At 38.8% G+C, this 16047-nt stretch overlaps 1 protein-coding gene and 1 long non-coding RNA gene across 2 annotated transcripts in view; one reads left to right on the forward strand and one right to left on the reverse strand.

The window, feature by feature from the left end:
- Positions 1 to 16047, forward strand: part of LOC136386916 (uncharacterized) — a 478497-nt gene that overhangs the window by 62835 nt on the left and 399615 nt on the right. The window lies entirely within an intron of this gene.
- Positions 1 to 16047, reverse strand: part of LOC136386924 (A-kinase anchor protein 17A-like) — an 88722-nt gene that overhangs the window by 5290 nt on the left and 67385 nt on the right. Inside the window, 4 exon segments of the mRNA XM_066358040.1 lie at positions 3422 to 3483; positions 3765 to 3871; positions 4890 to 5052; positions 9300 to 9367. Of these exon segments, the coding sequence (XP_066214137.1) occupies positions 3422 to 3483; positions 3765 to 3871; positions 4890 to 5052; positions 9300 to 9367 (400 nt within the window).

Raw genomic sequence — 16047 nt, forward strand, 5'->3', positions numbered from 1 at the left:
ACAGCCATTCCAAGCTCGGACTGACCAGGACATTTTTGCATCTGGTGGCCCCTAGGGTTTCTGTAACCTGAAGTTACACATTGAAAAACAGAGGTGACCCAAGGGGCTGAAGCAGCTCACAAATTCCAGTCCCATCTTCTTTCTATGCAGTGCTGAGCCTAGCAGCTTCCAAGAAGCAGGAGATAGAAGCATGTAGATGGCAGAGCCAGTGGAGACTCTGCCTGCTGCTGCTAGTGCCATGATCTGGGTACTTGCTGCTGAATGTGGGCTCGAGGAGGAAGAGCACATACATACCTATTTCAGGCCCAGCAAATGTTGGGTAGGAGTTCTTGGGCACAAGCTTCACACTTTGTGCTCATTAGTGAGTGCACAGTGGGTGTCACCCTCCTCAGTCCCACTCCTCACTGCACCCACTTGAGTGTCTGCTTCCCTTGTGCTGCACTGCAGTAGTCAGACAGCTCAAACCTCTTACTTTACACCTGAGATTTAATGTGCACTGCCTACTGCTCTTTGAGTTCAAAAAGCTATCCAGCATTTGCACTACCAAATTACATATTTTTATCACTTTCCCCATTATCTTCAGTGACCTGATGAATTATGCAGGAACAGATGCCCTGGACAATAGAGGCTATTCCATGGTGTGTGATATCTGAGATCTATGCTAGAAATAATGAGAATGCTTGAAGTTGTAGGGGGCTGTAGCCTTCATTTGATGAGAAAAAGTAAAACACCTCAAAATAATTAAAAAGTGCTCATTTTGTTACACTTCATGCCTGCTTTGCTGTATATTTCCTAGCAAGTCTGCCCTAAAAAAAAATTGGTTCTGCCTATAAACTTTCCACATCATATGACAATATGACACCTGCCTTCTTTAGTCTGTCATTTTTCTTTTTCTCACTGTCTCTCCTTCTCCTTGGTTCTCCTTTCTTTCCTGCTTTTTGTTGTCACTGATCTGATACAAAGGTAAAGCCTTAAATTAAAAATATTCTTCTCTTTAGAAGAATTTTCATTGTAAATAAAAGACCCTCAGCTTTCAATAGGAACATATTCAGGTAACCAACAAAATCAAGACTTTTTCTTTTCACCCATTCTGCAGAGCTTTCCTCATGGATCCCAGTGAGACATGTGTTCCTCATAAAGCTCTGATGGGGCACTGGCTAAGTCTTGGTGATGATGCCTTTGACAGTAGCAGTGAGCAATGTTTACTCTGCCATTGGTGACACATTGAAGCAACAGTGTTTGGTAACTCAGGGCATGTGACTGGAAATAGCTCCCAGTCAGCAGTTGAAACAAACACAGGCATTTGCTACTCCTGAGAGAGGGAATGGAATTGTGCCCTCAGCATGAGTTCTATTGAAACAGGATCACACTGTTATCCAGGGTCCAGGTGCCAATGCTGGTCCGCTATCCCTATATTTGTGGCACAGTGACCATAAGCAGAACACAGTTAAGGCTTATCCATATACAAGAAATGTTACCCAAAAAGCTTCATTGTTTTTACACCAGCAAACTCTGTGTGGAAACTAATATGGATAAGACAGACCGGTCTTCCAATCATTAATGAAAGGTATTTTGCTTATGATTAAATCTTTCCTGGGAATTTTTCTTGACAAGACAATAAATGTTTTAGATGTTCTTACTTTTTCTTTTTATTAAATTTAGGGAGAGGAATGGGAAGAGACAGAGAGAAAATCATCCATTTGTTGTTCCACTTCCTTTGCATTCATTGTGAGAATCTTGAAAGTGCCCTGAATGGAATTGAATATGGAACCTCAGAGTACTGGAACCTTGCTCTAACCAACTCATCTCTGTGGCCAGGGAAGAGCCTCCCCTACTCTTGAATATCCTGATTGTTCCTGTTCTCTTCATGGTGCACAAGGAATCAGTCCTCCGAATCAGGAGGTGTCTCGCCTCTGTATGAGCAACTCATGCAGGCTGCTTAGTGGATCCCTGTCTCACACATACATCAGCCTTACCAGCTGCCCTGGCAGGTAAGACTGTAGCTCACCTGCCCCACAGCATACTACTGTGCAAACATACACTGCAGGGGGTGCCTGGCTCTGCCTAATACTTTGCAGTTTCACATTCGCATGACAACACCTACGTTTCCTGATTCAAAAGTACTGCAAACCAGGATTCTCCCCTGTCTTCCCTCATGCCAGTTACAGATGTCAGAACAAAAGGGGCCTCTAATATTTATGCCAAGACAAAACCATGGGGTCCCTAGGATCAGGAACTACTGTCAGGCTCCTGTACTCTGGGACTGTACTCAGTGACTGTCACCCGCCCAGGTACCAGTGTTCTGATCAGCAGTCAGTCTGATTTTCTCTCTTATTCTCACACAATACTGTGTAACACAACTAACTCTTAATGGCCCAGGACACTTGGGCCCACACATGAACGTCTTCCCTTCTGTGACTCTGGCAGGATTCCAGGAGCAGCTGCTTTAACTTTCCCCCCTGATGTCATCTACTCAACAGGACGTCACATCATAGCTATAAACAACACACAGATGGAAGCACTTATGCACTTTTTATTTCTCATTCATGGTCACTCTAGGCAGGTGGCTTAAGCACTCTGGATTTTCCCCAGGCCATTCCTTCATCCTTGGTTATCCTGTGCTCAAGAGCCATGCAGAATCCTTCACCATTGCTGGCGTGTGCAGACTCCACACAGATACTCCCACCCACACACACACACCAACCAGCCAGTTTGATGCTCTGACCTGTTTCTCTCCAAACCCAGACTATGCCATAGTGCACGAACACACACACACAACAAACACACACCAAACACACACATTCGCACTCATGGGCACTGACATGGAACCAACATTTTGTGGGTCACACTCAACCCCATCTTGTCCATGTTTATAGAGCTGACCTTTGTGACACCCTGTTTTCCTTATCCCTCATCCTCACTATTGCCCTCCAGAGAGCCTGGTGCCTTTGGCAGCCTGGTGGGCATGTGTGAGGGATGGTCACGGGTCAATTTTATATCTGACAGACTGTGAATTAAAACACTGACAACGAGTGAAGCCCAGGTGTCTAGGAGTTTGCCAGCAGAAGCAAAACTCAGAAGGTAAGAAGCTGAGAGAATGGCACATGGCCTACCTCGTAAATAAATGCTCTGAAAATAACACTGCACAAACTCGGTGAAGAACCATGAGGCTGGCCCACCTTTCTGAATTTTTTACCCTCGAAATTTAGGCACATTCCACCCCTTACTTGTCTTCCTATAGGGCCTTTTGGAGTCTTTTTTTCAACACAACAAAGCCCCAGGACCCAGGGGTACCTTCTATGTTAATGGAACATCATTTTCCACGTTTGTGCCTGAACAAATATTCCTTGGTGCCAGTACTAATGTTTCAATGCCCTGTTCTTGGACCACTCACAAGCATGTACTTCTGCACTGTCCCTACTCTGGGGTCTGTGTCCCTTTGTAGTTCTTCAGGGGATTGGGCCACAGGTCCTTTGTGATGATCTGGGACAGAAAACAGAGTTGGGGAGGACAGGCCCATTGCACTCTCCATGTCCCGAGGCCTCCACCATCACCACTCCTGATCATGGCCCAAGCAGTCCCACTTCAGCCATCGGTTTTACCCTGGCAGGTTGTGTTCAGACAACCAGTTGAGGAAGTTATTGCGGGTTGTGTCATGCATGCAGGAATATTCCATTTTCCCTCTGCCAGTCTCCATGCTCAGACCCTTCCCACCAGGTGCTCCAGCCCCCTTCCCACCTGCATATTCAGCTGCACAGTCTGACCTCCAATTCGGTCAAGTAGCTCAGCAGGTTTTTATCTTGTTCACTAATGATGGCTGATATCTGGGGGTGGTTCTGAATCTGCATTTTGGTCAAAGAGCTTACAGAGGCTATGGAAGATGAGACCTAAGAGCCACAGAGCCAAACTGAACCCAACGGTGAAACTCATGGGCCACTACACACATGGCCCCCCTTCCAACTGGCTCATCTACCTTGCCTTTCATAGACTCCCAAGAGTAGTGCCTTTGGCCTCACAGTCTCCTGAGGCTACCTGCTTCACTAATGAAGCCCCTTGCCAGACTCTTCTGGACTTTGCCCAGTTCTGTGATTGCTGGCACAGATGAGTCAGTGCTTACCGCACCTGCATGTGGTGGTTCTCTCCCAGATCTTTGGAATGACTGAGGAAGGATGTACCATATATTCACCAGAACTGTGTCATCCCACAGCTTCTAGAGGTTCTTGTGTTGTAGAGATCACATTTCTGTTTAAACTCTTAAAAAACCCAAGAGGTGCAATGGCTGTTTCTACACTGGCATGTGTGTGAGAGAATCAGTGTAAGGGTCCTGCCTGTGGAAGGTGGGTGGGAGCAACCTCTGCACTGGCCTAGAATCCACACTAGATATGAAACCAGAGAGAACACAGGAACTGTGCAGCTGAACCCTGGGTCTGGGCTACCTGTGATAATTCACTGATATCTTGACCAAAACAAAGCATAGCTAAGCCAATCAACAATCTCCAAGCTTCTTTAGAGTGTCTTGGTGAAGTGTTTTCTAAAACGTGCATTGTGGAAATGGTACTTTACCACCTGATTTCTGTCAGGCCACCAGCAGACTGGCCCCAAATCTTAAAGCTGCCCTCACTTTTTTCTCTGTGCTACTGGGGTTAGGGGACTCACAGCTCAGTACTCATTACATTCCCTCTTGCCATGCTATGCCTTTTATATTCCCTGTCCTCCCCTCTGTCCTACCCAAGGGATGTGAGCAAGGATATGAATTTGGCCCAGAAGGCAGGGATGCTCTGGATGGTGGCCTTCCAACGCTCTAGAATGGGCTCCCGACTCTCAGCAGCCTTGTGCTTCACCCGAATGTAGGCCCTAGTGGCTTGGGTACTCTCAGAGCTCAGCCGCACCTGGAGGTGCAGTGGGGTCTACTGCCTCCAGTGGGGTCATGGCACCCATCACAGCCAGCTCTGGCCCTGCCTGCTGCTGCTCCTTGGGCTTCTCCTCTGCTTCTTCCTCCAGGTCAGGTCCATGTGTCACCAATATCTTGTCCCCTGCCTCTATTTGCACCCCCTGTCAGGAGACCCTCCACATCAGGCATCAAGTCTGCCACCAACAGTTCCCCCACTGAACCTTAGGGCCACATCTTCTGCAGAGTTCACCCTTAGGATGGAGAGCTCCATAGCCATCCCACAGGCCATCTATGAAAAACCCACAGCCAACATCATAATAAGTGAACAAAAATTAAAAGCAATTCTCCTAAAATTAGAAACAAGGCAGGGGTGCCCCTGCCTTCACCACTCTTATTTAACATGGTACTGGAAGTCCTAGCTACATCAATAAGACATCCAAATTGGAAAGGAAGAACCAAAACTATCATATTTGCAAATGATAATGTACTGTATATAGAAAACTCTAAAGTCTCATTGGGTATTGCAAAGGGGATTGTTTTTTAAATTTCTCTTTCTGACAGTTTTTTGTTAATGTATAAAAATGCCTCTGATTTATGTGTATTAATTTTATATTCTGCCACCCTGCTGAATTCATTTATTAGGTCGAGTAGATTTTTTTAGATATCCAAAAATTTATATGGAACCAAAAAAGAACATGAATAGCCTCAGAAATCTTGAAAAGAAAGAATAAAGTGGGAGGTATCAAGTTATAATACAAGGCCATTGTACTCAAAACAGCTTGATACTAGCATAAGAACAGACATATAAATCAATGGAACAGAACAGAGAAAGAAGCCCACATCTTTATGTACAATTGATATTTGACAAAGAATGTAAGAACATACAGTGGAGTAAAAACAGTCTCTTTAACAAATGTTGTTGGAAAAACTGGACAGCTACCTGCCAAAAAATAAAACTAGACCACCAACTTACATCATGCACAAAAATAAACTCAAAATGAATAAAGGGCTTAAATGTAAATTATGAAACCATAAGCATCCTAGAAGAAAACATAGGCAGCAACCTCACTAACATCTATTGCAGCAATATATTTGCTGATTTATCTCCACAGGCATTTAAAATAAAAGACAGGACAAACAAATGGGAATGTATCAAACTAAAAAGGTTTTGCAGAGCTAAAGATAATATGAACAGAATAAAAAGACAAACCACACAATAGGAGAACATATTAGACAATACATCTGATAAAAGATTAATAACCAAAATTTATTTAAAAAACTTGTAAATCTCAATACCAGGAAGACAAACAATCTAATCAAATAATGGGCACAAGAAATGAATAGACACTTCTCCAAAGAAAACATACAGATAGCCAATAGAGAGATTAAAAAAAAGTTCAACATCACTAATCATTATGGAAATGCAAATTAAAACCACAATGAGATATCACCTCACATCAGTCATAATGACACTCATTAAAAAAACAACACAAGATAGGTGCTGGCGAGGATGTGGAGAAAGGGGACCCTTCCTGCACTGCTGGTAGGAATGAAGACTGGTGAATTCACTGTGGAAAACAGTACGGAGATTCCTCAAAAAATTAGAAATCAAATGTCCTTTGACTCAGCCATATAATTATTGAAATATATCCCAAGGACACCATATCAATGACTGAATAAAAAGTGCATCCCCATGTTTATGGCAGCATTGTTCACAATAGCAAAGATCTGGAAACAGCCCAAGTGTCTGTCAGTGGACGAGTGGATTAAAAGTTGTGTTACAGATATACAATGGAATACTATGGTGCTATGAAAAAAAAGGTAATATTACCTTTTGCAACAATATGGAGGGACCTGGAAACTATTATGTCGAGAAAAATAAGCCAGGTAGAGAAAGAAAAATATCATATGACCTCATTCATTTGAGGAATCAAATGAACAATGTGAACTGAGGAACAGAATAGAGGCAGAAACGGGATCAAAGGGACCAGAGTGAAAGCGGACAGAGGAAAAGGGAATGAGAGTATGGGATCAAAAAAAGAAAAGAGATTGGTGGGAATATGTGTGTGTGTGTGGGTGTGTAAAATTTATATGTTTTAAATATATATAAAACAGTGTTATAGAGAGCAGAAAAGCAAATTCTTGAGGGAAGGTGAGAGGACATTGAAGGAAAGGGGCTAGGGAGATGTTCAGGTGAAGACGGGGGTGGAAAGGATGTATTTATTGGGACACTTGAATCTATATAAACACAATAAATTTAAATTAATTAAAAAAACAACAAAGGAATATGTGTTATCTAATCTGGAGAATAGCGGTGCCCTGAGGGATCTAGAGGAAATTACATAACATTTCAAATGAATGTTATTAGGTACCTTATTTTAAATACAAAAACACAAAAATGGGCTCAGTTAAGGAAAGCATTTACTTTTGTTAGCGCTAAATATGGTCCTGGGACATGACTACAACCAGGAACTGCTTTTAGTTAAAAAGTTTTTATTTCAGACATTCCTGTCTGAAATATGTTATGTTATGTCTCCCAGTTTGTGAGGTCATCATGTAGGTATCCCCTTAGTTTGTCTCTTTGAGCATATGGCCCCTTATTCATTTTCATTGAAGATATAACTTGTTCAGATGAGACCACGAGGAAAAATAGAAAAGCTAGTTACATAAAGATTTTTGCTTGCAGATTTCTAAAGATAGGTCTTTCTGTTTCTTGATTTGTTCTTTCCATCTAAAACAGTCAATGTCTCTAGAGAAACTGGCCTAAAGTACCTGTTTCCAGTTCTCTAGCCTTTTGAGCTTTTCATTTTTGATGCAATATTTACTAAAAACAAAATGGCAAAATGTAGCAACTCAAGGTTTTTACCAAATTTCCCATAAAATTACAACTTTAACCCATAACATACTCTACAGTGCCTCTAACAACACAGCATATATATATACATTGCTGATGGTAATAACAGCCAGCACTTATTATGTCATCTTTAAGTTAATTTTTCTTAATTTTTATATTTTGTAGGTTTTTAAAATAATTTTGTTTGCTTTTGACCTTTTTTTCCAATAGGTTTTTTTCTTTACTTGTCATAATTTTCTAAATTTTTATATATTTATCATATTTTTTAATTTTAAAAAAATTTTTATTTGTTCTTTTGTAAGAGTTCTTTAAAATGCCACTCTCAAATGCCATCTGGGAAAAAGAATTTGAATACCTAAAAAGAAAAAGAAAAAGATCTTAATCTCAAGGGAGCCTTGGAATTATAGAATAGAGAATTCAAAATTAAAGTTCTGAAAATGCTCAATGAGGTGTGAAAAGACACCAAAGGGAAACTTAATTAGCTCAGAAACCAAATTAATGAATAAAACTAATACTCATAAAAAAGGTTGAACCAAAAACAGAGATGAATAACTCAATACATGAACTGAAAATGAAGGTAGCAGGTTTAATTAATAGAACAAGCCAGATAGATGGAAGAATAAGTAAAATTAAAGACATAAAACTAGAGATGCTACAGAAAGAAAAGAGAGACTCATGAATTAAAAAAACTCAGAGAGCTCTACAAAAGTTTTCTAAGTTATCAGAAAAAGAAATAAAAAATAATGGATATATCAAAAGATGAAGAAGGAGAGAAGAAAATGAAAAGAGTATTCAAGCAAATAATTGATGAGAATTTCCAAATCTATGGAATCAGATACAGCCTCAAATTTAAGAGGAAAAGGAATGCTAATGATTCTTAAACCAAAGAAACCTGTTTCAAGACATATCTTAAGAAAATTGTCAAAAATCTATTTTAAAAAATCCTCAAGGCAGCAATAAAAAAAAGATAAAGAATAAAGAAGACCAATTGGATTATTATTAGATTTCTCAGAAAAAATTTGACAAACTATCAAAAAGTTGAACCAGGGATGATGTCAGAGTAATAGCACCATAAGGAGTGATAACGATAAATCTCCCCAAATATTCAACAAGATCTTCAACCAGAAACAGAAAAATGTATCCTTGGAGCCTCCAGATGTTCCACACTACAAACAAAGGTATAATCAAGCAAAAACTTGGCTAAATATATAATCAACCCTGAAGGAAATAAGGAGGAAGAAACACTCTGCCTTCCTTACTAACCTAAATAAAGGCTGCTTTCACTGGGAACTGAGAGTATAGGAACTAAGCAGGCAAAGAGGGTGAATAGATCCAGGCCATGGCACAAACGGCCAAACCAGCCTGTGGCACAGACATCCAAGCCGAGGAAAAACTGTGCTTGTGGTAACCCAGTCAACACAAGCTAATGCTCACGCCGAACCCAGACAAAGAAAGGCATTCAAGACAGCTATTTGCTCCAATCTCCTGGTTGGTGCACGCAGATAGTGGGCAAGAGACTCCTCCTAGAGCCCTGGGAGTGGGCGCCCATGTTACCGGACAGAGGGTCAGAGTCAGAGGCCTTTGTGTGGGCCGAAACACAATCTCGGGGTCATCCCCGCACCCTGAAAAAGCCACGCATGGAAAGGGAGTGAGAGCTAATTCCAATGCTGGAACATTTCCGTGCAGGCAGGGGTCTCACTCGAAGAGAGAGTCGGCCGACCTGCTTCACATCCTGGTCGGAGCACACAGAGAGTGGGCGAGAGATTTCTCTGAGCACCTTGAGAGTGGGCGCCCGTGTTACTGGACAGAGGGTCAGAGTCAGAGGCCTTTGTGTGGGCCAAAAGTGGAATCTGAGGGTTGTCCCTGCACCCTAAAAAAGCCGTGCACATGGAGGAAGTGAAAGCTAATTTCAATGCTGAAACTTTTCCGTGTGGGCAGGAATCTCACTCAGAGAGAGAGGTGGCCGACCTGCTTGACATCAGGGTTGCCGCATGCAGAGAGTGGGCGAGAGATTCCTCCAAGCACCCTGGGATTGGGCAACCGTGTTACCAGAGAGAGGAGCAGAGTCAGAGGCCTTTGTGTGGGCTAAAAGTGGAATCTCAAGGTCATCCCTGCACCCTGAAAAAGCCATTCATGGGGAGGGAGGGAGAGCTCATTCCAATACTGGAACTTTTCCATGCAAGTGGGGTCTCACTCGGACAGAAAGGTGGCTGACTTGCTTCACATCCTGGTCGGCCCACGTGGATAGTGGGTGAGAAATTCCACCGAGTGCCCCGGGAGTGGGCACCTGTGTTACCGGACAGAGGGGTAGAGTCAGAGGCCTTTGTGTGGGCCAAAAGCAGAATCCCGGGGTCATCCCTGCACCCAGAAAAAGCAGCGTACAGAAAGGGAGTCAGAACAAAAATTACTACACAAAAACTTTTCCGTGTGGGCGGGGGTCTCATTCATAGAGGCAGCCTACTTCATATCCTGGTCGGAGCATGCAGATTGTGAGTGAGAGATTCCTCCAAGTGCCCCAGAGTGGGCACCCATGTTACTGGACAGAGGGGCAGATTCAGAGGTCTTTGTGTGGGAGGAAGCCCTGCCTGATTACACTAACATCTCTGATTAATTGAGCCTTATACAAAACCCTGCATGGAGTGGGAATAGAGTGGGGATTTGCCAGCTCTTTGAGTCTCTTGCTTTCCAGGCAGAGGCAGCAGCAACCCAATAGCTGGATCATCAGGCTACTAATTCAGGAAGGAAAGACTAGGAGAGAGGCTCTGAAAATATGGACTCTCTCACTGTCAGAGCCTTCAAATGCTAATGACCTCGACTGCCAACAAGAATGAAGCCCAATATATGACATCACCATAGAGACTTACCACCTGCAAACCTCTACCTAAGCATGCAACAGGGGCAGAATTTGGGATACAGAGTCACCCAACCAGGAAGAGGGAGAGAAAAGAAAAAGCAAGAAGATAACCTCTCAAAATCAAAAATAATCCACAGACTTTATAACCTATCACATTTATTATATTTGTTCATTTCTCTTATATTCTAGTCTTGATTTTCTTCCTCTTCCAATTTGATCATTTAATTCTCTGCCAGTCTTACTCTCTCCTCTCCTTGAACTACACTATCCATAAGTATTACATCTCCCATTATCTTTTCTTTCTTCTTCCTTTCTCTCTGAGGGTAGCACTCCAAAACCCTTAACTCTCTCCCTCTCTTTTATTCTTTTTTTTCTTTTTGTGGTTTCCTCTTTTTTTTCTCCATCTATATTAGTTTCTTCTTTTCTCCTTTATGTCTCCTCTCATTCAATCCTCAATAACAAATAAAGTATTTTATTTGGGACTTAAATTCATTTTTGTGGTGCTTTGGGGAATTTTTACATCACATTTTTAACTCACTATCAGTGCTCTCAACCCTGGCTACCCATTTTATCTAGTTTTTGCTCCATTAAATACAACAGTAATTTTTTAATTTTCCCCCTTGTTTCTGTTTTTCTCTTATTCCTCTTATCATATCTCTTAGTCAACTAACATCTAAAAGCAAATCATTTTATTCTTAACCCAAATTTTTCCTTATTTGCATTTTGTGGGTCCATACCCCCTTTTTTGCCCCTTTATTACTTCTCCACAATGCAGGTCCTCCATTATAGGTATTGTTTGTTCTATTTAGCAAAATATAATTCACAGTTCACCACAAGATTTTCTCAAAAATGAAGGGAGAGGAGAAGAGACAAGAAAAGGAAGAGGAAAAGAAATATTTTTTCCTTTCTTTTTTAAATTTTTTTATTTTTTAACTGTTTGTTTTTTAATAGTTCTCATTAATACTATCAACAAAACCACCCTCAGATGTCATTAAGTAAAAGGAAATAAAATATCATGGATACAAAAGACAGAGGTAACACAGATAGATGAAAAAATCTATGGAGAAAAAATTTAATATACTGAAAACTTTGGAGCTAAATGACAGAGAATTTAAAATAGAAATCCTAAAAATACTCAGAGATATACAAGAAAACACAAAAAGGCTATTTAGAGAGCTCGGAAAACAACTCAATGAACACAAAAAATATATTACCAAGAAAACTGAAACTATAAAAACAAATCAAACAGAGTTTAAAAAAATCAATTCAAGAGCTGAAGAATGAGGTAACAAGCTTAGCTAATAAAACAGGCCAGATAGAAGGTCGGATTAGTGAAATAGAAGACAAGCAACTTGAGGCACAACAGAGAGAAGAAAGAGACTCAAAAATTTAAAAAAATAAGAAAGCCCTACAGGAATTGTCTGACTCCATGAAAAGGAAGAACATAAGAATAATAGGTATGTCAGAGAAAGAAGAGAGAGAAAATGGAATGGAGAACATATTCAAACAAATAATAGACAAGAACTTCCTAAGTTTATAAAAAAAATTAAAGCCTCAAATTCAAGAAGCAAACAGAACTCTGAGTTTTCTTACCCCAACAAACCTACTCCAAGGCACATCATAATGAAATTGACACAAATCAACGACAAAGAAAAAATTCTCAAGGCAGCCAGGGAAAAGACAAATACAATATATAAAGGAAGGCCCATTAGATTATCATCAGATTTCTCAACAGAACATCTACAAGCTAAAAGAGAGTGGACTCCAATATTTAAAGTCCTGAAAGGGAAAACTTTAAGCCATGAATACTATAACATCAAAGCTATCCTTCAAATATGAAGGAGAAATAAAAACATTCACAGATACAGAAAATATGAGGGAATTTATCATTCAGAAAACCCCCACTTCAGGAATTACTAAAGGGGGTTCTCCAACCAGATACAAAAAAAAAAAAAACAAAAAAAAACCATAAGTAAAAGCTCCACCAAACACAATAAAACAAAATTTAAACTGTGACAACAAAAAAAAGGGGGGGAAGAGAGGATGGAAATTAACAGCAAAAGACGATGGAGAGCAAAAGTACTCACAAGATAGTTCACTACAATGAACAGGGTAGAAACCCTTTTCATTACATAATGGTAACCACCATTGAAAAAACCACCAAAGAAGCATAAGATTTAAAAAAAATAGCAACAGAGAAAAGATGTATGGAATACAACCAAATAAAAACAAAAGATAAAAAACAAAAGAGAAGAATCAAACAATACACAAAACTAACAGAAAGAAATCTATAAATGGCAATAGGGAACTCGCAAGTGTCAATAATTACACTAAATGTAAATGGATTAAACTCACCAATAAAAAGGCACAGAGTAGCAGAATAGATTAAAAAAGAAAATCCAACTGTATGCTGCTTACAAGAAACTCATCTAAGCAACAAGGATAAAAACAAATTTAAAGTGAAAGGATGGAAAACAATACTCCAAGCAAATAACTTCAAAAAAAAAAAAAAAAAAGCAGGCATAGCAATACTCGTATCTGATAATGCTGACTACAAGACAGCAAAAGTACTCAGAGACAAAAATGGTCATTTCATAATGATTAAGGGGACACTGAATCAAGAAGACATAACAATTCTTAATATATATGCACCAAACCAAGGAGCACCAAAATATATGAGACAGCTACTTATTGACCTTAAAACAAAAACTAAAAAAATACAATCATACTTAGAGAACTCAATACACCACTGATGGCTCTAGATCGGTCATCCAAACAGAGAACCAATAAAGATATATTGGCCTTAAACAAAACACTAGAGCACCAGGATATGAGAGACAACTACAGGATATTTCAACCCAAAGTGACAGAATATACATTTTTCTCCAGAGTACATGGATCATTCTCAAGAATTGACCATATGTTGGGCCACAAAAACAACATCAGCAAATTCAGAAAAATCGAAGTTGTACCAAGCATAATTTCTGATCATAAAGACTTGAAACTAGAATTCAATTGCAAAAAAGAGAAAAAAAACATCACAAAAATGTGGAAAATAAACAACATACTTTTAAAAAATAAATGGGTCAAAAAAGAAATAAGCACAGAAATCAAAGGATATATACAGACTAATGAAAATGACAATAGGATATATCAGAATCTATGGGATGCAGCAAAAGCAGTGATAAGAGGAAACTTCATATCACTTCAGGGCTATATAAACAAATAAGAGAGAGCCCAAGGGATCCACTTAACTTCACACCTTAAAAAACTGGAAAAAGAAAAACAAAGACAACCCAAAACAAGCCAAAGAAAGGAGATAATAAAAATCAGAGCAGAAATAAATAAAATAGAAAACAGAAAATCTATACAAAAAATTAATAGAACAAGGAGCTGGTTTTTGAAAAGATCAACAAAATTGACAAAACCCTGGCAAGAGAGAAAGAACTCATATAAACAAAATCCAAAATGAAAGACGAGAAATCACCACGGACATTGTAGATATAAAGAAATTATTGTAAAATACTATGAAAAACTTTATGCCACTAAATTCAACAACCTAGAAGAAATGGATAAATTTCTAGAACAGTACAACCTTCCTAGACTGAGTCAAGAAGAAGCAGAAAGCCTAAACAAACCTATTAGTAGAGAAGAAATAGAAAAAAACTATTAAAAACCTCCCCAAATATAAAAGTCCAGGCCGAATTGGCTATACCATTGAATTTTATCAAATATGCAAAGAAGACTTGGTTCCTATTCTACTGAAACTCTTCCAAAAAATAAAAGAAGAAGCAATACTTCCAAATGCATTTTATAAGGCCAACATAACCCTTATACCAAAACCAGGCAAGGATAGCAAAAAAAAAAAGAAAAGAAAAGAAAAGAAAACTACAGACCAATATCTCTAATGAATACAGATGCTAAAATACTAAACAAAATACTAGCAAATGAAATACAACAACATAATAAAAAATTAATACATCATGATCAAGTGGGATTTACCCCAGAATCTCAAGGATGGTTCAACATACATAAAACAGTTAATGTAATACAGCATATCAACAAAACAAAAAACAAAAACCACATGATCTTATCAATAAATGAAGAAAAGGAATTTGATAAAATACAACACAATTTTATGTTTAAGACTCTCAACAAAATAGGTATAGAAGGAAAATATCTCAACATGATAAAGGTCATATATGATAAACCATCAGCTAAAATCATATTAAATGGCACAAAACTGAAGACTTTCCCCCTTAAATCAGGAACAAAACAGGGTTGTCCACTCTCTCCACTCTTATTTAATGTGGTACTGGAGGTTCTAGTAAGATAAATCAGAGAAGACAAAGAAATAAAAGGCATCCATATTGTAAAAGAAGTAAAGTTATCACTTTTTGCAGATGATATGATCCTATACATTAAAAACCCTAAAGAATGTAAAAAAAGACTACCCAAAACAATAAGCCAATAAAGTAAGTTTGCAGGATACAAAAGTAACATAAAAGTCCATAGCTTTTCTATATGCCAACAATGAAATAGTTGAGAACAAAGTCAAAAAGATAATCCCCTTCATGATTGCAACAAAGAAAATAAAATACCTAGGAATAAGCATAACAAAGAGTGTAAAGGACTTATATAATAAAAAATACAAACTATTGTTAAGGGAAATCAAAAAAGATATAATGAGATGGAAGAATATTCCTTGTTCTTAGTTAGGAAAAATAAATGTAATCAAGATGGCCATATTACCCAAAGCAATATACAAATTTAATGCAATTCCCATCAAAATTCCAATTACATTTTTAAAGAAATGTAACAAAAATTATCAGATTTATATGGAACTATAAAAAACCCCGAATAGCCAAAGCAATCCTAAAAAAAAAAAAAAATGAAGCTGGAGGCAATACAGTACCTGACTTCACACTATATTATGGGGCTCTACAATCAAAACAGCATGGTATTGGCAGAAAAATAGACACTCAGACCAATGGAACAGAATAGAAAGTCCAGAAATAAAACCACATAAAAATGGTCAAATAACTTTTGATAAAGGGACCAACAACACACAATGGAGAAAAAAAAGCCTCTTCAACAAATGATGCTTGGAAAATGGAAAGCCATATGCAAAAGAATGAAACTGGACTACAGTTTGTCCCCTTGTACTAAAATTAATTCAAAATGGATCAAAGATCTAAATATAAGACCTGAAATAATAAAGTACATAGAAGAAGACATAGGTTTACAGAACATTTATTTATTTATTTATTTATTTATTTATTTATTAAATTTAATGCAGTGACATTGATAAATCAGAGTACATATGTTGAGAGAAAATATCTCTAGATTATTTTGACATTTGATTGTGCTGTATACCCCTCCCCCAAAGTTAAATTGTCTTCTGTCACCTTCTATCTGGTTTTCTTTGTGCCCCTCCCCTCCCCTAAC

The sequence above is a fragment of the Saccopteryx leptura genome, unplaced genomic scaffold (assembly GCF_036850995.1).
Source record: "Saccopteryx leptura isolate mSacLep1 unplaced genomic scaffold, mSacLep1_pri_phased_curated manual_scaffold_21, whole genome shotgun sequence".
In the NCBI taxonomy this organism is placed as follows: domain Eukaryota; kingdom Metazoa; phylum Chordata; class Mammalia; order Chiroptera; family Emballonuridae; genus Saccopteryx; species Saccopteryx leptura.